We start from the raw sequence: 22541 nt of genomic DNA on the forward strand, positions 1-22541 counted from the left end.
GTATACACTGTATGACAATTGTGAAACATACTCAAATGCTTTGAGTCCCTGTTTTATATCATCTCTTCTGGGTTATCCTGAATTCCCAATAGAGTTGCTTGGCACAATAAAAGTCTCTTTGCCACCAGAAAGGCTAATAAAAGCAAATACACTTACTGTAGTATCACTTACCAAATCCACCACTTATCCTCTTATATAATTGTTGTTTCTGTCAGCTTGGCTACTACCTTACTAGATAATATATTGTCAGCAATGGTTATTACCAGGAACCAAAGCTGTGCAGCTCTGAAATGGTGTTAAGCAAATGTGTGTTAAGCGAGTGTATTTAGTGTGACCGGCTACAGTTGTTGAGTGATGGTTGATTGTTCCTCTGACTATATATGGCTTCTAGTTATAGGTGAAAATAAAAATAATCAGGGTGAAGAACATCAGCTGTAGGTATAGGGTGCATTCATTGTATCACGATGGGTGTTTGGTTTTAGTGGTTTTTGGTGTTTTTCTTGTTTAGGTGAAGAGTATAATGGCAGAATTAGCTTTAGCTTGGTATCTATGTGGCAGTATTAGCTGTAGCTTGGTATCTATCACGACTACTGAAGGCATTTCCTCTGCCTTTATTATTCATAAACAGGGTTGTGAAGATTGACAGAACTAGCCTTAATTTGTAATTGATCCTAGCTTCATGTTGTAAAGGAAAATATCAGATTTTGTCAGTCTCGCACCAGAGAGGGGAACAAATGTGTGGATATGGTCTTAATTGGTTGCTTATATTTCAAAGTTGCGAAATTATACAGTAATATCAGAGACAGCTGAATGCCATTTGGAGAAAAAGGAAAAAGGATTGGTTTACAGTTTGGTTGCATATGTAATAGGATTCGTACAGTTGAGCATCTGAATCTGGGAGAAGATTCTCTTACTTCTGATGTCATGTATTTTTCCAGCAGTCTTGACAAGATAACCTGAAAAGCCTTATGGGTTTTATACCATAAGGAAACCAAATAAATCTAACACTAATTTTTAATAATGTGCATTCAAATTTGCCTAATTTCAGTATTGAAACTAACTGGAAACTGTCCCTATTGTCACTGCATTAGAAATATCCTGGTGTGGTATTTTCTTTTTTATTTTTTTTATTGTTTCCCCTCTCCTATCGCCTCTCTCCCCTCCAAAAAAAAGGAACCTAATAATTGTGGAGCCAAAGCCTGTAAAAGACAAATGGATTCTGTATGGTTTTCCTGTTGACACATTATTACTGAAGGTGCTAAAGGAAAACAAGGAGAAAGAGGAAAGTCATACCTGGGTCTGCTTTTCTGAGTCCAAGTCACAGAGCTAATAGGGGCTACTGCGTCTCAGCAATGGACATTTCACCTTGGACTAGAGTCAATGTCCTGTCTCGTTCTTTTCTTCAGCGCCATTTTACATGTAACTGCTTTTTAATCTCGTTGGTCAGGAGTTTTTAACAGTGGTCAATGACCAGAGTAATCCACATTTAAAATGTTGTATCTGTTGCTGTAGACTTCGCTCATGTACATTTGGGGAATAACTTCACGTTCTTGTGTGCTGTGATGCGCACACCAAATTCCCAAGCCTCTGTGAAAGAAGTTATGTTTTAGAAATGCTGATGGGGTTTACTACTTCTGTTAGAATTAGAAATATGAAGAAGCAAAAGAACATTACCTGGCTCTTTAAAAATAGAAAGTAAAAAACCTTAATTAAGAGTTCATAAAATTGGCTTGTGTGTCCTTTCTGTGAATTCCCAAACATCCTGATACCTCATCTAGTTTCTATAAAAACAGTGGGTCTGAGGTAGCCTGTAAAATGGTAAGTGAGCAGCAGATACATATGGTCTTTAACAGAGAAATGCAGTGGAAATGAATATAAAAAACCCCAACATATCTAGCAGTATTGCTGTATACATGGTTAGAGCCTAAAAGAGGAGAGGTGGAGTTTGCTTGGTATCTTCTCTCCCTTTAAAAAAAAAAATGTTTGTACCAACCTAAATGAAAGAAAAATAGAGTGCACTAGATATGTGTAAGAAACAAGTAGTTAAATAAGTCGATGTTTGATAAAGAGATTAGCAGAAATGAGTAACGTTTTGACACACAAACAGCTTGTTCAGTCTAATCTGTTGCAACTTCAGCTTGCCAGAGTTGTTGCTGCAGAGTTGTTTAAAGTGTCAACAGATCCCAGACCAAGGGAAATTATCTTTCACTTCCAAGTTATTTCTCAGAGAAAACCATGTAGGCTAACATTCACATAAATCCTGTGTGTACTGCAGCCACCTCTGGACTGGCACACATCAACTGCAGATAACCTAAAGAGGGAGATGGACATTTTGTCCAGAGGAAACTTTGAGGAGCATTACAGTTGTTTAAATAAAATGCTTCAATTTAAAATCAAGGGTTATCAAAGTTACCTACAAGAAGGAGCTTTGGACAGTAGCAGGAATTGCACCTTATGGATTAGCAACCGCAGCGCAAGGATGGGTTAATTTATTTCAGTTTAGGCTGTTAGTGAGAAAAGAGAGAAAGGGAGCAATTGCCCTGTGGTTTTTCTTTGAAAACAAATCCTTAAATAGTCAAGTGCACTTTGATCATGGTACCAGTGTATTGGTATTGCTCTGCCATCAAGGCCGTGATTTAATCCTAAACCTAGGTGGTTGAAATTGTTATTGTTAATTATTTGTAGCGTTTACAGAATTCACAGCATCATTGGCCCTGTTACCTTGGGTATGCAAACTGAGTGAAAACTGAACACCACTGTGAAAAACACGAAAGGTGAGATGGAAATGAAGGTGTGGGGAAGTGATTTGCTCAGAGTGATAAAATGAGTTATTGGCAGAGTCCCAGTGAACCTTTAGACTGAGGGAGCAATCTTGCCTAACTCTTCAAATATGCAAATAGCTGCTGTAAAAACGAACACTTTCCAGAAATACACGGTATTTTTTATTAGTAACTATTCCATAAAGAGCTTTGCCCAAAGGTAGCACATTTGCTTTTGAAATAAAATTATTGCTTTCCTGTTATTATTGAAGTCAAATTACAACATATTGTTGCAGGCTCTAGTGTTCTTGGGAGATTTTTATTTGCATAGGAGTTCAATTTATGAATATTTACGTTAAATTCAATTTATGAATATTTACCTGTACACGGTTATTTTGGGGCATTTACATGCATTTCTTCTGCCTTGGGTTCTATATGCGTGTTTTGTTTAGGGCTTTTTGACTCTTTTATCAAGGAGCGGTTAAAAAAAATATGTAAATCTAAAAAAAAAAAAAAAAAAAGAAATATTTACTATTGAATTTTAAGATTATGTCCATCATTTTGCAATATGTAGTTATGGTTTGAATTTCTTTCCAATAACAAAATCTGTTGAAAAGTAGTTAAGTTTTAAACTCCTCAGGGATAGGTAGAGATAGGTTTGGCTTTTTTCCTTCTTTTTTATAATGTGAGTCTCATGACCAAAATGCATGCAGGGCTCTTTTTCTTTACATCCGCCCCTGAAACACTGGTATCTGATCTAAACTGTGGGGTTCCTGCTTAGGTCTGTAGGAGAGGCTGCCTTCCTCTGTGGACTCACTTCTGCGTGTAATGCGTCAATAAGGTCTGTCACGCCTTTTTAATGGTTGTTTTATGAGACAGGAAAAAATCAAATTGTTTCCTCTACACCAAAGCATTTCATCGTGAAATTAAAATGGGCGGAGTGTTCTTTATCAGAAAGGATTTTATAACTTCCTTTAAAAAACAGGCTTATGGTCAGAATGTGTTTATCAGTATATTTATATAGTCACAATTTATTCAGTGCCCATCAGTGTTGATTTTACATTAGAATATAGAACCAAACAAATGCTTAAAAATCATAATCAGTGGGTATTATTTAGGAATTTGCTTGTTATGTATTTTTGGTGAGCTTTTTGCAAGTAGTATGCATTGAGTGAAGAGTAAGTAACAGTTCTCATTCCCAGTGGTAATGTAAATTAATCGAAGGCAATTAAAAAAAAAAAGGCATCTTGCCTACCTGCTTTAGGCAAAAAATGTCAGCATAGAGAAATAAGTAAGCAAGCATCTCCATTTCTTTTTATGAAGAAAATGAGGGTTGCTTTTGTTTGGGGGAGGGTCTGTTCCTCAGGCTGGGGGATTGCATTTGGTTTTTCAAGTCTGCTAGAGACAAAGTTGATTCAGTGAGCTGTGTTGGATTCTTGTCCTCAATCATCTTCCTTCTTTGAGATGATCTAGGGAAATGCTTGTGTGAAAAAGTAGTTAGTTGATTCAGGATGATAAAGCAGCAAAAAGTTTTACAGTACTGAAAAGAGGAGGATAATTATGTCCACGTTTAACTCCTTGAAATGGATTCCCCATAGGTTCAGATGAATGCCCACCTCCCAGGGTAGGAGTGGTAGATGCTTCAGAGGGAGCTGGGTGCTCCTAGACCGGCTCCATCCTCCGACTGCACTCACAGTGGTTGATGTCGTCTGTGTCTCCATGGGCAGCTCGCTTAAACTCTTCTTTGTTTCAGGCAACAGTTTCATGTGCAGCTGAGACCATCTAATGGCTCTTTACATCCCAAAGGGAAAGTCTGTAGTTCTGCCACCTCCCTTGAACCAGTTCTGGTGTCTGTCATACCCTTTCAATACCTTCAGCTCTCTTGTAGCCTGCATGGAAAGTTGTATGCTCTTTTTTCTGGACTAACAAGGCAAATTGGCTTTGGGGTCTGGGCCATAAAGCCAATACAGGGCTTTACGTATGTATATATGTAAGTACAGCCAGTTCTACAACATGCAAGGGGCAAGTGGGAGATGGGACTCTCTCCCATTCAGCAGACATAAACTCCCAGACAATGTCACCTCATTTTGTCATCAGTCCTTAATTGTGTATTATAGTCAAAAGTAGTTAAAATACTACAGAAGTTAAAAGCATTGGCTTTAATAAGACCAGTATATAAATGCATAGAAAAAATGCCCAGGGTTGAAAATTGCTGGCAACTTGGAGGTTTCTTCAGGTAGAGTGGTGAAACGAAGAGACACTAAGATTCTGTTGCCATGTGAACATGTCATTAAAAAAAAAAAAAAAAGAAAAAAGTCATTGGACTTTTTATTGGACCTTTATCAAAGATTCTACTGTTTTTCTGTCTGCTTTGGTACCAGATGTCTTTATATACAATGGTAGGCATTACTAATGGATATTCAGTTAATCACAGCAAGCAATGTATAAAACACTGCAATATAAACCATAAAAACTCTGTATGTTTTAATTTCTGAGCCCGTTGTCCCTGATCTGTAATACACTGTTACACAGTCATGCAGGCATGAGGCAGCCTTTATGGGGTCAGTTCCTCAGCAGGTGTGCTTTGCATTTCTGAATGGTTTGTGCAATTTTAATTTTAGAAGTAATTTCAAGGTTAGTAGGCTTTATGTCCAGCTGGCCACAGTTGTGCTTTCTCATAGGTGTTGGTCTGAATGTTCTCATGTGTTTCCTTTTTCTGACAAATTTCCTTATATAGCAAAGTTGCACACAAAGTTCTGCAGTTTAAATTATCTCATGAAGCTCAATTTTGTATAGAACTATCGATATAATTTTGAATCTCTGAAATACTAAATTTTGTTGTCTTTTTATGGTCATGTCAAGCAGACATAGATCTCTGTCTTATCCAGGTAAACGGATGTGCTGGTGGTTCTCATTACAAAATCCAGGAGATTCGGGAAATGTATGTTCATTATATAAAGCAGAAATTGATCTAATACACTCTTTATTCACTTTTTCAGTTTTGCATGAAAGCACCTCTTAGTAGAAGAATAGGAGTCTGATAGATTTCTATTAATTAGTTTTTCCAAGGGAAGGAAGTAATTCAGTTGTTACAACTGATCTATTGAGACGAAGTACCAACTTCAGCATTGTGGCCATTTGTCCTATAAGAACTTATTAGAGCCAGTTAATGTGTTTTTCTTTGGTTATGGTATCATGCAGGGAACTACTAGGAATAATAAGATGATATCCCTTCTGTCATAAATTTATGAATTAAGATTTGAAGAAGAACGACAATTTGATACGAGTAAAAACGTAGGAGGGGAAACATAGGGGAGAGCAAAATTTTGAAGGATAGTTGTATAGCATGGACTTACTCATTATTTCATACTTTTTTTGCAACCAGTTACTGCTGTATTTTTTGAATACTATGAGGGAAACTGTACAAAAGAAAATAAATGTTTTTTGACTATGACCCTTCGAAGTATCACAGCTTCTTAATCCTGATCAAAGTTGAATCCTTCTGTTCTGAAGCAGGAGGAATGATATCATATACTAAAGCTCAAATTTAGGAAAACAGTGCATTAAGTAAAAGTAAGAAAAATGTTTGAAAGTCTTGATTACCTTTCCGGAATCAGTTAAAAAGCGATTTATGTGAAAAATATTATTTATCAAGTAAACAGTTCTATCCAAATACCCCAAGTCAAAATTAAACGTATCGGTACCCTCTGAGGTATTTTTTTCTTATGGTATACAGTTAAAATATTAAAGGTGTTTAGAGATCTGAATGTCCTAGGTCATGGTTTTTGGCAAAATAGTAATTTGCCATTTTTAGTTATAGTAGGTCTCTGTTGCTGAAATCAAAGATTTATTTACATTTAAAAGCTATAAAATCCATTCTGAAGTCCTTATAAAGAGGACTTCCTTTTCTTCCGCAATAGTATATATTAACGACTCTCTGATGTTCAGATTCCCCAGTTGTTCCCATAACTGATTGCTGTTGGCCAGGTCTATCTTGTTCTCCACTTGCTGAGTTATCTATGTCCTCTGAGGGTGCATCCACATGGAAGTTTTCATTACCATCAGGAGAGCACTCATGAAATTTCCCACCCACACCTGCGCCTCACCCATTGAATTGCATCTCAGATTAGTCTTGGATCTCGATGTCTTTGGAAGGAAATTGAACTGGAAGATGCACTCTGGTCCCTGCCGGGTGTTCAGGGTAAGAGCTAGGCCAAAGTGAAACCTACAGAATCCATACGATATGGGTGCTGGGTTCTCAGAAGCAGCTGGTCCACCCTCCGGTGCCTCTTCTACTGTCTTCCAATGTAGACGTAGCCTCAACCACGGTTCAGAAATCCCTTGCACTCTCATTTGACAGGCACTGTAACTGTGACTTTGTGAGCAGTTAAATATGGCCAAGAATAGTCTAAATATGGCCACTAACTAGTTCTTAAAGTGTTTATGCATCTTAATTTCATACATTTCAATACTACCTTCGTGAGGTGGGTTGTAGCAGTGGCATACTCATTATACATATGAGGCAGCCAAGGGAATTGGACTCATCCCAGACCATTCAGATAACAGCAGCAAAGCTGAAGCAGATAACATTCCTATTCCACCTTTCCTTTGTGTAGTATATCCGATGGTATAATTGGAATGTTATTGCCCAAAGCAGGAGGAAGCCGTGAATATGCCAATAACGTGCCACAGGAGTAAAAAAGGAGGAAAAAGGAAATCTAAACCGGAGGGGCTGGACAACATGGAAAATATTTCTAATAACTAGCCAACAAGTAGAGCATTTAAATTATTAGTTTTCAGGTGTGACATGTTTGACAGAGTTGTTTTTAAAAGATCACATCAGCATCCTGAAATGACGATGATAGAATAGCACCACAGACACATGTTCAAATTGTTTGTTATCTTGCTGCAGTGAATTATGCTAACAGCAGTGGGGGTCATTTTTCCTACATGATTAAAAGCTGGGTACCACATTACTGTATCAAACTGATAGGCATCCGTAGCCTTTACCAATCTAATGTTGGTAAAATTAAAACATTGTGCTTTTGCCAGTGGAGGGTTCAAGTTATAGAAGTCATTGATGAGTCATTTGTTTGAGTCCAACTCCCTGTGGGTATTTGTGCACTCTGCAAAACATTTTGATAAAATAGTTGCGAAAGGTGATGTCTGCTCAGAAGAAACCCTTGGAAAGAGCAGCTTGACAGAAAGGATTTCAGAAATTAGCAGTCCAGACGCATGTCCCCACGTCTCTCTTCTGCACAGGAAAACGAGCTGGGAACCTTATGGTTTGCAAAACACAGGTCTGGAGGGAGAGAGAGAGAAGGAATCTTCTCTTATACTGGATCAGTGGGATTTGTGCTAGGGTTGTCTTGGCTGCAAGTCTTGGTGTTGCACCTGGGCAGCACAAATGCACAAAGCTAAGTGTTGGAATCCTGTGTAAAGTATATGTACCGTGGGTAAAAATAATGTCTAGTGGAAAGTTAAGAAAATCCTACTTTCTCATTTTTCTGCCTACCTCACCCTCTTGGTGGGTTGCTGGATGGCCTGCAACGATTGGGTTTCAGTAGTTGAACATTACCTGTATTTGTTTAGTAGTTTAGACATCGTTCTGTTGTCCAGGTTACTACATAAGCATTAGAAAAATTATGGTGCAGAGCGGGAAAAGGACTGCTTGAAATACTTTGCTTTGCTTTTAACTTATTTTTGTTAGCTTTTAACTTCATTAGATGCAGACAGATAAATCAAGTGACTTTCCTTGTCTATTGATCCAGAATTGAAATTGTATTGCGACAGTTTTAATGTATCCTCTTAGCAACATTTATTTAACCTCAGTCTCCCCCTCTCAGCCCCTGACTGCAGTGGAGCCACTGTTTAAGGAGTGATTCATTTTATGTCAGCTGTTTTGCTGAATGATTTCTTTCAAATGCTATTCAATACAACGTTCTATATCTCAACTGTACAGCCTTTGTGTGATGCCAAATTGAGCAAGGACTTTTTCTTGATCCCTTAGAAAAATACAAGCTCAGAAAAACTGATATATCGGCAATGGTTGAAAAGATAAATCTGTTGTATACGTGTCTGGCATGCAACAATGTCATTCTGTTTCCATGTTCTTAGCATGTCACTTGCTGAATATGCATATTTTATATTAAAAAAAAAAATAAGGTTAATGTGAAACTGTGTAGGAATAGGCCTGCAAACAATATTCCAGAGTATAGTCACTTTTTAAAAAGTGATGAAATATGTTAGAAAGAAGAGATTTGTTTTGCATGTTACTTGTTACATCATGCTTAAAAGCTTGAAGTAATAAAGCTGTTCCCTTATTGGCATTAAAACTAATTTTAGTGTAATTACTCATTAACACAGCTCTGCACTGCTGAGCATTCTGCTCACATGGCTGTGTACAAATCAGTTGGTAGTGGCACTCAAGGCATTTTGAGGAAGAATGGGGAAAAAAGGAAAGGAAATAACCTAGTCTTCTAAATACGTTCCACAGCTATCAACAGTACCAAATTGCTACCAAGCTGGTATTTAATTGCAGCTTTCAGTGGGTGAGTTTTCTTGCCTATTCATTGCTTACCTTGTACGATTTACAAGTCTTTTGTGCTTTTATTTGGTTCATAGTTTATTTTTCAGACGCCCCTAGCTTTTTGTTGTGTTTGATAGATCTACCTATAATGCTGTCAGAAGGAATATTTCTGGTTTTGAGTCTTGCACGGGGATAAAACTGGGTTTCTGTTAATCTGGGAAATCTTGGCATCTCTCCCAGACTCTTCATCTTGATGCCTGCAGGTTCTTCAAGCACTGTGTGCAGATCACTTAAGTAAAAGGTGGATCTATTTCATTATATAGGGAGACAAATACATGAGTATGTGGGATGTGTTTTAGATTTAGCAAATGAATTTTAAAAATTTATCAGGGGAATATTTTTTCCTTAGAGAAATTTCAGCATTTTGTTTCAATTTCATTATTTAAAAAATATTTCTATTACATTTTAACTAAATAGAGTGATTTTTAAAGATAGGTAAGGTGCAGCTTTTGCATCAAGAACATGTAATTTGAGGCAGATCACCTGACAATATTACCAAGACACGTAAGAGAAATGAAGGTATTAATGTAATGTGATGGAAGATACACGGTTTACATTTCGAGCTCTAAAAAGATAACTGTACTGGAGAATGGCAGTCTCATGCTGTCCTTTTGTAAGTCCATACAGCAGAATTTAATCTCTTTTAGTTTTCCTAGAGTTAAAATGAACAACTGAAATGGTGGTTGTAAGGAATTTGTGTATTGAAGTAGCAATGGCTTGTTGTGCTGGAATATGAAATGTCTTAACTTCCTTTTTAAAAAATGGAGGCACTTCACATGTCAAGTAGTTTAAATAAATGTGCGAAGCAGTCAATCAAGGAGTTCACCAGAATGGTTCAGAAGATGTTGCTTCAGAAGGCATTTGGCTGATGCAGCTGTAAAACACAAGTTGTTTTTTATAACGGCTTCCCTACAGATTATGCCTCAAACTGTTTCATGGTTTTAAATAATATTATTAATGTAATTAGCTAATAGCTAAGGGTAGGAAATTAAAGCTCTCTGCAAGGGAAAAATATTCAACTGAAGTGTAAAGTGAACAGAAATTTGAAATTAAATGGAAATCAATCAAGCAGGCACTCTGGGAAAGATGCTGAAAACTACGGCACCAAGGAGGTTTTTGCAGAGTACCATACCTTGTTCCTCAGTGGAAACATGATGTGGAAGGAGTAAAGATAGGTGCAGTGAGTAAGTCTCTAGTCCAAGTGAACTACTAATATGGGCTCAAATTTAAACATGGGAGAAGCCTGGCTGATGTAACCGGGACCGTAAATGTGACACTGAATTGGCACTCTAATTGTTATTTAGGGGCAGAGAGATGATAGTTGGGAAGATCCCCTGACCCTGATACAGGACTCCACATTTGTCAGTGCTGAACTCTGAGGTTCCCACCAGCCCACTTCTCCAGCCTCACAGGTCCCTCTCTCTGCCAGTCTGTCTACTGCTCCTGCCAATCTGGTATAACCTGCAAACCTGCTACGGATGATCTCTGTCCCGCCATCCAGGTCACTGATGAAGATATGAAACCCTCTCTGTCCCAGAATCAAGCCATGGGTAATGCCACTCATTACCCAGGCTGACAGTTAGTCTTCACCCCATTCACCATAATGCTGGGAGCCTGCTGGGCCAGCCAGCTCTCCACATGCCCCACCATCCACCCATCCAGTCCAGATTTGGCTTTCCTAATTCCACCTCTGCATGCCTGGATGGTGTTTCTGTATTTTGTTTGGTTAGCCATTTTGGTCTGGTTTTGCTTCCTTTACACTTTCTGTGCTTAAGCTGGGCCGGGAGTCCCTCTTCAGCCAAGCTGCCTTCTTGCCGTGCCCATTTGTTTTCTTGCTTGCAGGAAAATGGATCATTCTGGGGTTGTGAGTGGTTTGTCCCTGAAGATCAGCGAGCTCTCCTGATCTTAATTGCCCATAAGGGCAGCCATCCATGGGATTGCACATGTCCCATGACTATGCTCAAGATTCTTCTCCTGTAGTTCAGTGTCTTGATTACACCAAATGCCTTCCTCAGTTTCCTCAGGATCTTAAATTCTACCATCTGAGGGTCATTTCAGCTAAGGCTGCCATTCACTATCAAATCTCTGAACAAATTTTTCTTATTTACAAACAGCAAGTGTAGGAGAGCATCTCTCCTGCTGGATCATCCAGCACTGGTGTCAAAAAGTTGTTCACAACACACTTGGATGCTCACTGCTCTGAGAAGTGGTGATGTTGTACGTTGGAGTAAGGTTATAGTGGTAACTGGAAGTGCTGATAACTTTAGCTAGAACCTTTTCTGCCCCAAGACGCTGCTGTTGCTCCTTGGTATATTGTACTGTACCATCAAACAAGGGGTGAAGCTGCATAATGAAATATCCTGTACTGAGTAGTCTGCAATAACAAGGTTAGCCTTGGGAGCACAGGAGCCCTATCTGAGTCCAGAAGAAGAGCTAAAATGTGGTGCATTTCTGTAAGTAACATAATTATGGGAACATAAAAATAGTTTAGATTTTGCAATGAATGTGAAATTTACGGTGTAGTCTAGTGATCAGGAGGGTGGTGCTGGAGAATACTTAATTGTGATCTGTGGCTATTACAGTGTGGAAAAGTTAATTAAGAAGTTATTCTTGAGTGCTTGTCTTTCTGTGATCTGTATTTTCAATGCCAAAATATGTATGTTTCTAGCTCTGGGAGTCTTGCAGAGTCCTGTAAAGATACAGGTATTGAAGTAAAAAGTCTTGATTTTAGTATCAAAGGAAGAAGAAACATGTAATTGAAATGTAATTAAATTGGTGATTGTATTTACACCAGTACTTGTTGGGGGAGTGAAGCTTTCCCAGTTGACAGGATGGGCAGTATCTGAGAGAGGAGATGAAATGTGAATAGGAGCTTCAGGAAGGGTGGAAGATGCAATGGAGCAGTAGCAGACACACCAGCATGCGAGAAGGGAGGGAGGACGTTGCCAGTGTCCCCATGGAGTTGGGCCTCATTTGTGGTGGTCATTGGTCCCAAGAAATACACCCTTGTCTTTATGGTATTGTGGACAGTAGTGTTTCGTATGAAACAATGAAGTGTTTCATAGTTCTGCCCACATACTTTTATTACATTGTGCAAGCCTGATAAAAGCAATTATTTTGTTCTTCCACCATTGTCAGTAGCTGCCTGGGAAATAGAAATGAAAAAAATGAGAGTTCTGTCAATTCAAGACCTATGTGTGAGATGCTGCTTTGGTTGACAAGGTTTTTTAGAATTTAAAATCAGGTTGTTGTTGATGATGGACATCTCAGTGCAGCTGAGACATTTCCAGTGTGTCTGCCTGAAGGTTTGGTTGTTCAGATAACATTTTCTGGTTTAGTCAGTTTTTTTGTGTGGAGTTTTCTCCTTGTCTGTTGAGACACAAGTCCACATATTCTGATAGTACGTTAGGTGGAGATGCTGCAGCTCTCAACAAAAGCTGTACTAGTCCTGAACTCTTTCTGGGGGAAATCTGAGCCATTTTAGTTAGTTTCCATAATTAATAAGTGAATAAAGGTATTTGGCTGCATAGATTCCCGTGTGGAAAATAGCATCAGGTGGCTTAAGCTTGGTAAATAGTTAAGAATCCAGGGTAGCCTGAGCTGTTGGGTTTTGTTACTAATTGTGCTTCCTGTAATACTCTGTGGTAATTGGGGTCCAGCTGCTCAGAATATTACTGGTAGATTTACTGGATGGATTGCTTTAACAGGATTTGGAGAACAGCTATTTGTACATTACAGCTTGTGCTGTTAACTTGCCAACCTTTTAATGCAATAATCCTGGAGATTTATCCCAGCTTTGAAGTAGTAATACAGGAAGATGTACATGACTTACCACAAAAAGTTTGTCTTCGTATAATATGAGGCAAGAGTTGTTTATGCTTGTTAGTATCTTTGTAAAATGATGTAATATATGTTATGAGAGGGAGGAAAAGCACTGATGGAAAGAAAACAGGGACCTTAGTGAAAGTTAGGAAGAAGTCTCTATTTCACTGCCACACCAAGTTTGTCACCACATCTTACTATTGGCAGTCGTAGAACCCAACCAGCTCAGAAAGCAGTTACTGTGTGAACTGACTTCAGTCTAATTAAAGACAACTAAGCAATTAAGCACAACCTGGATGAGTTTGCACTTCTTAAATGAACTTTGTGTTTTCTGTCTTTTTTTTTTTTTTAATGATTAAGAACAGTATAAATGAACTCTGCATGTTAATGAAATAAAGTAGAAAAGTGGGTCTGGATGTATTTTTTAATAAATAATACAAGTTGGGCTTTTTTTATTGGTAAATAAAAATTGGTATTACATCTGGTTTACAAAGAAATGAAAGTATTGTTTGCTGCTGGTATGTCCTCTTACAAGGTTGTATTTTATCCTCAGTTTTCACCCTTCCCTTTCCCTTGCCACTTCCATTACAATGGAGATTTGGTCTGCTTGCTCAACAGTGATGTGTCCTTTAATATTTCCCATTAGTTTTCAGTAGTTACCTTTGCCTGCATGTCAGCCTTCAGTTTAATGGCCTTTTTTGTGTGTGTTCATTTTCTTTTGTTTCCCATCGTGGTTTTGTTTATTTCTTTTGTGTTTTTTTTTCTGTTTTCTTTTCTTAAACCGTGGTGATGTTTGCCCTTCATATTCCCCAATGTTTGCACATGACAAGATGTTGCCATCCCAACATTACCTCCCACTTCACTGACCAGTGCCACTAATGACCATCTAGCACCAGCTACAACAGGACCATTGCCTTCAGCCCCGCGGGACGTCGTGGCCACCCTCGTCTCCACTCGCTTCATCAGACTGACGTGGCGGACGCCTGTATCAGACCCTCAAGGAGACAACCTCACCTATTCAATCTTCTACACCAAGGAAGGTATAAACAGGTAAAGATCTTGACATGTAAAATGAGTTGTGCTCTTTCATGACTCTTCTTCACACTAGCTTTGCTTAGAAGCACTATAAACCTTAAGTCTTTAATGCTCAAAGTCTTATAGGCTGCAAAGTCCAAGGGGTTTTATTCCCTTCCCTCCTCCACCCTGATAAGAGGATTTATTTGCTGCATGTATGTATTCTTATGGGGAATGCTTGTGCATGTTTTTGACCTCAAACAGTTGCTACCTGCTTTTGGCAGACTGCTTAGAAACTAAGAGCAAGCATAGACTGTAACACTTCTTCAGGAACACTGACGCTACGATAAATGCCATCCACCATGGGCACAGAATCATCCTCCAGATAATCCATGTGCTATTGAGAGCGAGCAGTAACTTCAGGCTTTAAAACCCCGTAAATGTAGTCTGATTCTAGAGAGAACCGTGTGGTAGGTGTTGGTTAAATGTTGTGGTAGGTGTTGGTTAAATGTTGTGGTAGGTGTTGGTTAAATGGTTGATTCTCTCCTAGTAATCCCTCTAAACAGAAATTTAATGAATATGAAGTATTCATGAGTTTTTTGACCTATAATCCCAATGGTTTAGTTCAGTCTACCCCTTTTTCTTCCTGATGGGGTCTACTGCTTGGAATTACAGTTTCAAATAGTTGTGATAAGTTTGAAGAAGTTGGAGCTAACAGTCATTTTGAGCAATGCTTAATTAATTGCAAATTAGCTTGCTTATCAGATTTATTACTCAAGAGAAAATGATCTGTCTACTTACAGACTAGAGTGTGAGACTCAAAGTTATTTGAAGAGAATATAAAATGCACTACTACTTATGGTGAATTGCCACTCCTTCTTAATTCTGTAGATAGACATCTCGTCCAGGCTCATGATGATTCCTTGAGGCAATTAGTAAAATTTTCTTTGCCTCACAAATAATGTTTTTCTACTACTTCCTTACTTTGGTAGTATTCATTCTTATTGGAGATATTTTAAGTGAGACAGGAAAAAAGGTGGGATCTTGCCAGCCATTCTTGCTTCTTGCCTCTCCTCCTTCATGTTTCTGGTTGTAGCTGCTCTACCCACTGGGTTTTTAGAAAGTAATTTGCTGGAGATGGCTTCATGCCTCTCCCTGCACCACTTTTGAGGAAACAAAATGCATCCCCTTCCACTACATACGAGACTATAGCAATCTAGAAAATATTCCTCTTGGGCCAAAAGCATGCGCAGAACAAAGGGAAAGAGGCATCTCATAATTTGTGGTGAATAAATTAGGAAATTACAGGACAATCTGCAGAAACTGCTGTTGCCAGTTCTTGCAGAGCAACCTTTCCGGCTTGGGTTAATGTGGTCCGCAGAAAGTTTACACAGCAAAGTGCTTAAGCTGGTGCTTCTATGTAAGCAGGTGGTTTCATTGACTTCAGTGAGATCTTTGTTTGCTTAAGTGCCTTTCTGGATCAGGGTTCAAAGTAGGCTCTGAAAGCCTTTTGTTAGCACATGTTCACTGTTCTCTCAACTTCACCACTCCTTTGCATTTTTGAGGGGTGTTTTGTTATGCCTCATAAAGACAGTTGGTATCACATGTTTCACAGATTGGTATGAAAATACTGTGAAATCCTGCCATTGAACCTGGATTTAGGAATGAGAACAATAAAATAAAAAAAAAGTAAGTTCTGTTTACCATTTTGATGTTATGTGGTACTTTTTGATCAGTTGGTTGGGCCTTGTGGAAACGTTGGTTGGTTACTGAATAAAAAAGATGAGCGTGGCATACACAGCTAAGCAGTCAGAAATCAGAAAATTTTGAAGTCAAGCTTGGATGTGCAACCCTCCTTCCTTTCTCAGCATTATAAAACTGCTTAAATGATCACTTTGTAGTCCTTGAATTATACATGATCACGTATCTTTGCTGTGCTTTTAAGTGCATATGTACCATCTCCTCATACTATTATATTTTTGCCTACATGTACCATTTTCATTGCATGCATTACTGGATCCTTTTAGTAACCTAAGCGTTATCTCTTCCTTGCTTGTATTTGAGCAGTGATCAAACTAGGTATTTGATTTATTTACCTTTTAAATCAGGCTTGTGAAAAATGAAAAAAATACATATAACATGGAATGGGTTAGCTAGATATTCTGACATCTCTAAACCATCTTTAAAGGTCTATAGAGAGTCATCTTCATATTGTGAATTGTAGAAGCACTTAAATCTCTCTGCAGTATACAAGGTGCATGGTTTCTGAGGTGTCAGCTGCCTCAACCACCGCTGATTTATGTTCCTTTTATTTTTTTTTGTTCAGTGAAATGAGGTACACACAGAAATATGGTAAGATGTTCCTTAACTTTGCCCTTTGAACTTATTTAGAGGACTGCAAGATGAGTGGAACATGATTTTCCTCCCCATGATCATGCGGCACTCCTGTGAAAGGCTTTTCCTGTGCCCCATGCCTTCCCTTGATGCCACCAGCAGATTCAGCTGCCAAGGGGCACCCTCTGCCCCCACCCCCGGAGAAATTACATATTTCACCTTTTAAACGCAGTGTCTGCTTGCAGAAAAATGTTGGCCCCTAAGTTGAATGTTACAGAAGATTTGTAAGCAATGGAAAACAAGGAATTACAGCAAAAATGCAAATGCTACCAAAGTTGTAGTGGTTGCTTTTATCACTTCTGAAATGATGAAAGCTGGTTCTGATGGTATGTAGTGTCTGCTGAGGAGGAGTAAGTGAGAATAAAGATCGGTAGGACTTGGAGGTTACTCTTTGACAGGGAAACTGAAACTATCCGTGGAAGAGGAGCATTTCAAAGCATGGAAATTGGCCGTGAAGATTGGTATCAGCAGAATGTCACCAGCTGGTGGCATGTCTTCACATTGGCTTGATGATGTCAGAGAGGCTTTTATTGAGGCAATAAGGTACGAATGAAGTGGGTGTTTCATTGTCACACTTCTAGAAGAACTGAAGTAATGTGATCAGATAGAAATTACTTCTTCCTTATAGATTGTATAGTTACATGGTTATTTTACCCTTGTGTTAGGTATTCCAAACTGAAGACAGTTCCCCTGAAAAGGATATGAAAATTCAAATGTGTTGGGGGGGCAAAGGGAGGTTTAATTCTGTGAAACTTTAAACAAGCACTCAGGCAGAAGAACTCCAAACTTTAAACATTTGGACAAAAATAAATAGCTAGCACATTGGTGGCACAAGGTGGTAAATCACATGTGTGAGATACTCAAATAATATTAAACCCATGGTTCAATGTAGTGCGCTTCAAACAGAGAAAATGGAGTTTAATTGTGTGTAATCACACTGTCAAAATGTCTCTCTCAGCTCACTGCCAGGCTCTACAGCTGACATGGCTGGCACAGACGATATTCACTTTTTAATAATTCCCCAAAGGTTGTTTTTTGTTATAAGTGTAAGTTTAAACTTTACATTTCCAGATTAACAGTTGTTTCTGGTTTTGTACTGTAGGATTTTTCCCTTTGGTACTTGATAGCTATTTTAAACCTTAACTCTAGTTTACAAAGCTCTTTAATTGGGGATTCAACTGGAGTGAGTTAGAATAGTCATAATGTTCTGTAGGGTAATATAGTTATTCATATAGACCATCTGTTTTGTTACCTATTATGCCTACCTAAACACATCAGAGCTCGTAAAAGGTGCTCAAGACTCCCTAAGAAAGGGAATAAATGAGAGATTTGTGTAGCACTTAATTAGATTAATCTCAACATATTTTTAACATACTGTTGTGAGGGAAGGCACAGTTCCTAGTTATTACTGAAAATTGTGATACTTTGACATGTCTTTATTTTTTGATAAGTGTTGTCTTTCGATTAAAATAATTTGATTTTTTTTAAATTTTAAATAATAACTTTCCATTGCTGATTTTTTTTTCCTAGATAAAATCAGTGAGTGCATTTACACTTGAGGCAGAAAACGCAATATATTTTGCATGTCAATGGGAGACAAATGTTATTCCACAGCTGTGAATCAGTTGGCACTTATTCTGGTTTTTCAGATACCATCATTGTATCTAAGACACATCTTAAAGGAAACTGTCCATTTGAAAATGTGTTTTCCAGCAAACATTTTGCACTGGCAATAACTGGAAAAGTTAGAAATATCTTCCCCCACCCCCCCCTTCATTCTGTGTTGGGTATGATATTTCTTTAGCGTCTGTCTTGCCTCTCTGTCAGCTTCTTTCTTGCAAAAAATACTTTGTAAACATTAGAAGAAGAAAAATCTTGTGTAAACATTTTTAATTCAAATATGCTATAATGACACTGCTCATTTAACTAGGGAAATTTTTAAAAAATCTGTAATAAATTAAGCTGCTTATGCAATGCCATTTTAGCTCAATTGTCATGAAGGAGAATATTCTAGAAAATGTGTTTAAATAGATCTTTAGTTACAGTAAGAATATTGTTTCCCTCTGTATAGATACAGTGTAATAGTGCAGAAATCAACAGGGATTTCAAAATGTTTTCAACCAAGTTATGCTAAATCAACCATACCAGTTGATTTAAAAAGAAATAAATTAAAAATGGGGATTTTGGCATCATATTTCAGTGATATAAACTAAAGCATAATGGCTGGAATGTAGGAAAGGGGAGACTGTGGAACAATTTTGCCTAGGCTTCTGCATTAAAAATGATTTAATAGCAGCTAATCATCGGGATGAGAATTGCCTGCCCTCTACTGTAGAGCTAAACAAAGTCTAGCAGACAAACAAAGTCTAGCAGACAAAAGGGAAAGAGTTGTATTCAAAGCAGTCACATTTTCCCTTAATTTTCTCAGTGGGGAAGTTTTTGATTTCTTCTTTTGTAATACTGCTTTTATTTGTATTTACAGAGAGTAGGTAGCTTCTTGTCAAGGAAGGACAGTGTGTAGATGTCGTTACCCAAACGTAGCTCTCTGAAAGTTCACGTGACAACAGCAGTGTGTTGGAAATAAAGGCTGTAGTTAGTTGATGATTAATCTTTTAATCTTCCCCTCAATCCCCTAATCTTCCAATCAAACCCCTGAGCTTGATAAGAACTGATCGAGTTTCCTGAACTGTGCTCAGCGCAAGACCGTGCTTCCACAGAGGGGAAGCAGCAGGTTCCCCCGTGTCTGGGAGGCGCGATGGAGGTTCACTAAATGCAGGGCAATAATCCTTCCAGGTGCCTCAGTACACAGAGTGTATTCTCCCAACTGGATTACGGCTTTCAGCTTGCAAAATGTCGGCCTTTTTGCTGAGCCTAACATAAATGCTCGTTCCCACACAGTGCACTCTTTCTTTGGGCTCTGGCAGACAAACTGGGGGGTCCAGTAGCCCGGAGCTGTCATCTCAGCGTTGCCAGAGGTGAGCATCTTCACGCCAGTCTGAGAGAAGCCCCTCTCACGTGCCTGATTGCCAGTGCACAGTATGAGTGTAAACTGCTGCTGAAGGATGGTTTCTGCTCGCATGTCAGACTGGATGAGAGCAGCGGAGACATGGGCAGACGCTGCCTTTTGTTGACTCCACTACTTGTGGATAGCATAAACGCCACAGCTGTCTGCCTGGGTGTGTGCAAGTCAGAGTCTGTGGATGTTTTTTAAAAATCTAAATATTAGGGAGGAACGAAGTAAAGTTTGGAGGTGGAAGACTAAATTAAAACCGCTTCTTTGAAAAATACACAAAAAGCAGCCCCACAATATTAACAAAAATGCCTTAAACCTTGCCAGACTGTGTATGCTGCTTAAATATTTTTTCTTCTAGCTTCAGAGTAGTAGGATAAACTGCCACTATGAATTATCGCATGCTGTTACAAGAATAACAAAGAAACTGCTTAGAATTTTGTGATGCCATATAATTTATTCTTTTACTTCAGTGCATTTTTTTTTTTCCAAAGAGAAGTTACAAAATTAGAAGCTGTTTGTCACCAGCAATTTTGGCATATTATTGTTTTATTGTGTAGTCAGCGCAGCATAAATAACCACATCATTAACACATTCGATATATTCAAACTGGATACATCTTAGTAGCAACTATTCCTTTATTTACCCCTCAAAAACCCTCTTACTAATCGACAATTGTTTCTGTGCCCAAACCTTTTGTTTCCTAAAGGGAACGCGTTGAAAATACAAGTCGTCCTGGAGAGACACAAGTGACGATCCAAAACCTGATGCCAGAAACAGTTTATGTCTTTCGAGTTGTGGCTCAGAACAAGCATGGCCCCGGAGAGAGCTCAGTACCGCTGAAGGTGGCAACTCAGCCTGAGGGTAAGCTGTAAATATTTCAAGTCTTCTTGACTTTGGGATCGATTTTTTTGTTCTGTTTTGTTTTTGTTTTCCCCATTCATGACCTTTCCCAGCATAAGTTGATATCCTTAACAGTTGCACTTGCAGACCATAGTTTCAAAATTATTTTCCAAGTTACCATGTTGGTATGCTTATATGATTTATTCTCACCCTTAAGAAGAAGTGATAAGACATTCCTTGTTAAGTTCTCTAAAGTTTCTGTTACAAAAGAATACTTTTAAATTGTCATTAACTGAAAGAGAAAAAAAGAAAACTTTAAGAAAATGCGAAGTGTGTGGCGACTCGAAAAATGCGAAGAAGCTGAAACCAGGACAATTTGTTAGGACCATTCAGGACAAAAGGAATCTGACCCAGGGAGCAGGATTTCCAGAAATTTGGTCCCACCTTTACACCCCCCAATGAATCCATGTGAAATGCTGAAACGTGAAAAAATACCCATCTTTTAACTGGAGTCGATTAACAGGGAAGTTGACGCTAAAATAGGTAGCTACTGAAAATGTTAATGCTTAGGCTTGGTGACTAACAGAGTTTCATGCTTACATTGCAGTTCAGCTTCCTGGTCCAGCACCCAATATCCGAGCGTATGCTAGTTCACCCACCTCTGTTAGTGTCACCTGGGAAACGCCATTGTCTGGCAATGGAGAAATCCAGAACTACAAGCTCTATTACATGGAGAAGGGACAGGATACTGAACAGGTACAGAGCCTGGCTCTTCCTGCATGGTATACCATGCCGTTAACAGCCTTTTTTCTTTTATTATGTTTTTACCTTCAATTTCAGAAACACCTTGTGAAGTGTTTATTTTTCTGAGAGACTGAATCTTTTAGCATAAAATACAGAAATATTTAAAAATCCAGCATGAAATGTTGGAATGTCTTGGAATTAAAGTCATATTTTATGTGATGGCTTATTTAGGTATTCATCAGCAATGAGAAGCATTTGGGGATGTCCATCATATCACAAGAGGAAAACTCAAATAATAGCTATATCATCATGTAACAGTTCTGTTTTGGATGCTGTAAAGGATGCTTGCATAGTTTTTGTAGATTGGCTGGTTTCATTTTAGTAAAGTAGGCTGATTACTGATTTTAGCATCATCCTTAATCTGAACCATTCTTACTTCTTGAGTTCTTTGATCCAGTGATTGATATTTTGATAGTGGTGAGTGTCTAATTGATTAAATTTTCTTATGATTCTCCTGGAAGAATCAGTATGTTCTGTGCAAGTATAGGTTGCCACCTAAGAATAGTCACAACTTTGGGAGGATTACTCCCAGTCATTTAATTTCCCATCCGACTGCATATGAATATGACTCCAGCTTTGAAAAAAGCTAAGGGAGGAATATTTTTGTTAGCATTTACAATAATTTTTGACAGAAGTTATTAAATAGGAGTGTTGTATTCCTCAGATAAAATTACCTTTTCTACTTCTGCATCCCACTATTCAAAACATAGTAATAATTTTTGCTAATAGGCAAGTTTTTCAGATCCCTTTTAATTTACAGAACCAGTGTCCATGTTATGATTTAAATCAGAGAGGTAGAATTTCCTCTTGCAAGCTCAGTGTTATCATCTTTACGAGTCCTGGCTGTATATAAACTGTGGGTTTGATCTGCAGGTGCTACAGAAAGGTGTCATTCCTGCTTTTGACTTCATTACTGTACGGAAAGTCTAAGACATTTATAATAGTTGCAGACCTGATTCTGACCTTGACTTGTATGTATATTTGTTTATGAACAGGATGTTGATGTAGGAGGACTCTCCTACACCATTAATGGATTAAAGAAATACACAGAGTATAGTTTCCGAGTGGTAGCTTACAATAAACATGGTCCTGGAGTCTCAACACAAGATGTTGTTGTACGAACGCTGTCAGATGGTAAGCTGCTTTATTCCAATTTGGGGGTTTTTTGTTTGGTTTTTTTTTTTGTGGGGTTTTTTTTGTTTGTTTGTTTGTTCTTGTTGTTAGGAATTATGTGGGAATTTCCTTTAAGTGAATTTTTAACCAGAAAGACTCCTATGGTTTTTGTTCATTGTTGCCCTGTTTTATT

The 22541-nt window shown here is 38.3% G+C and overlaps 1 protein-coding gene across 5 annotated transcripts in view; it reads left to right on the forward strand.

Moving 5' to 3' along the window:
• Positions 1 to 22541, forward strand: part of NEO1 (neogenin 1) — a 211764-nt gene that overhangs the window by 146897 nt on the left and 42326 nt on the right. For 3 of the 5 annotated variants that reach the window (XM_075505607.1, XM_075505604.1, XM_075505605.1), the window contains exons 8-11: positions 14001 to 14220; positions 20298 to 20452; positions 21039 to 21187; positions 22231 to 22369. In XM_075505607.1, the coding sequence (XP_075361722.1) occupies positions 14001 to 14220; positions 20298 to 20452; positions 21039 to 21187; positions 22231 to 22369 (663 nt within the window). The remainder of the gene's footprint in view (positions 1 to 14000; positions 14221 to 20297; positions 20453 to 21038; positions 21188 to 22230; positions 22370 to 22541) is intronic. The other 2 variants (XM_075505606.1, XM_075505609.1) reach the window with 1 other exon arrangement.

This window comes from Mycteria americana, chromosome 6 (assembly GCF_035582795.1).
Source record: "Mycteria americana isolate JAX WOST 10 ecotype Jacksonville Zoo and Gardens chromosome 6, USCA_MyAme_1.0, whole genome shotgun sequence".
Classification (NCBI taxonomy): domain Eukaryota; kingdom Metazoa; phylum Chordata; class Aves; order Ciconiiformes; family Ciconiidae; genus Mycteria; species Mycteria americana.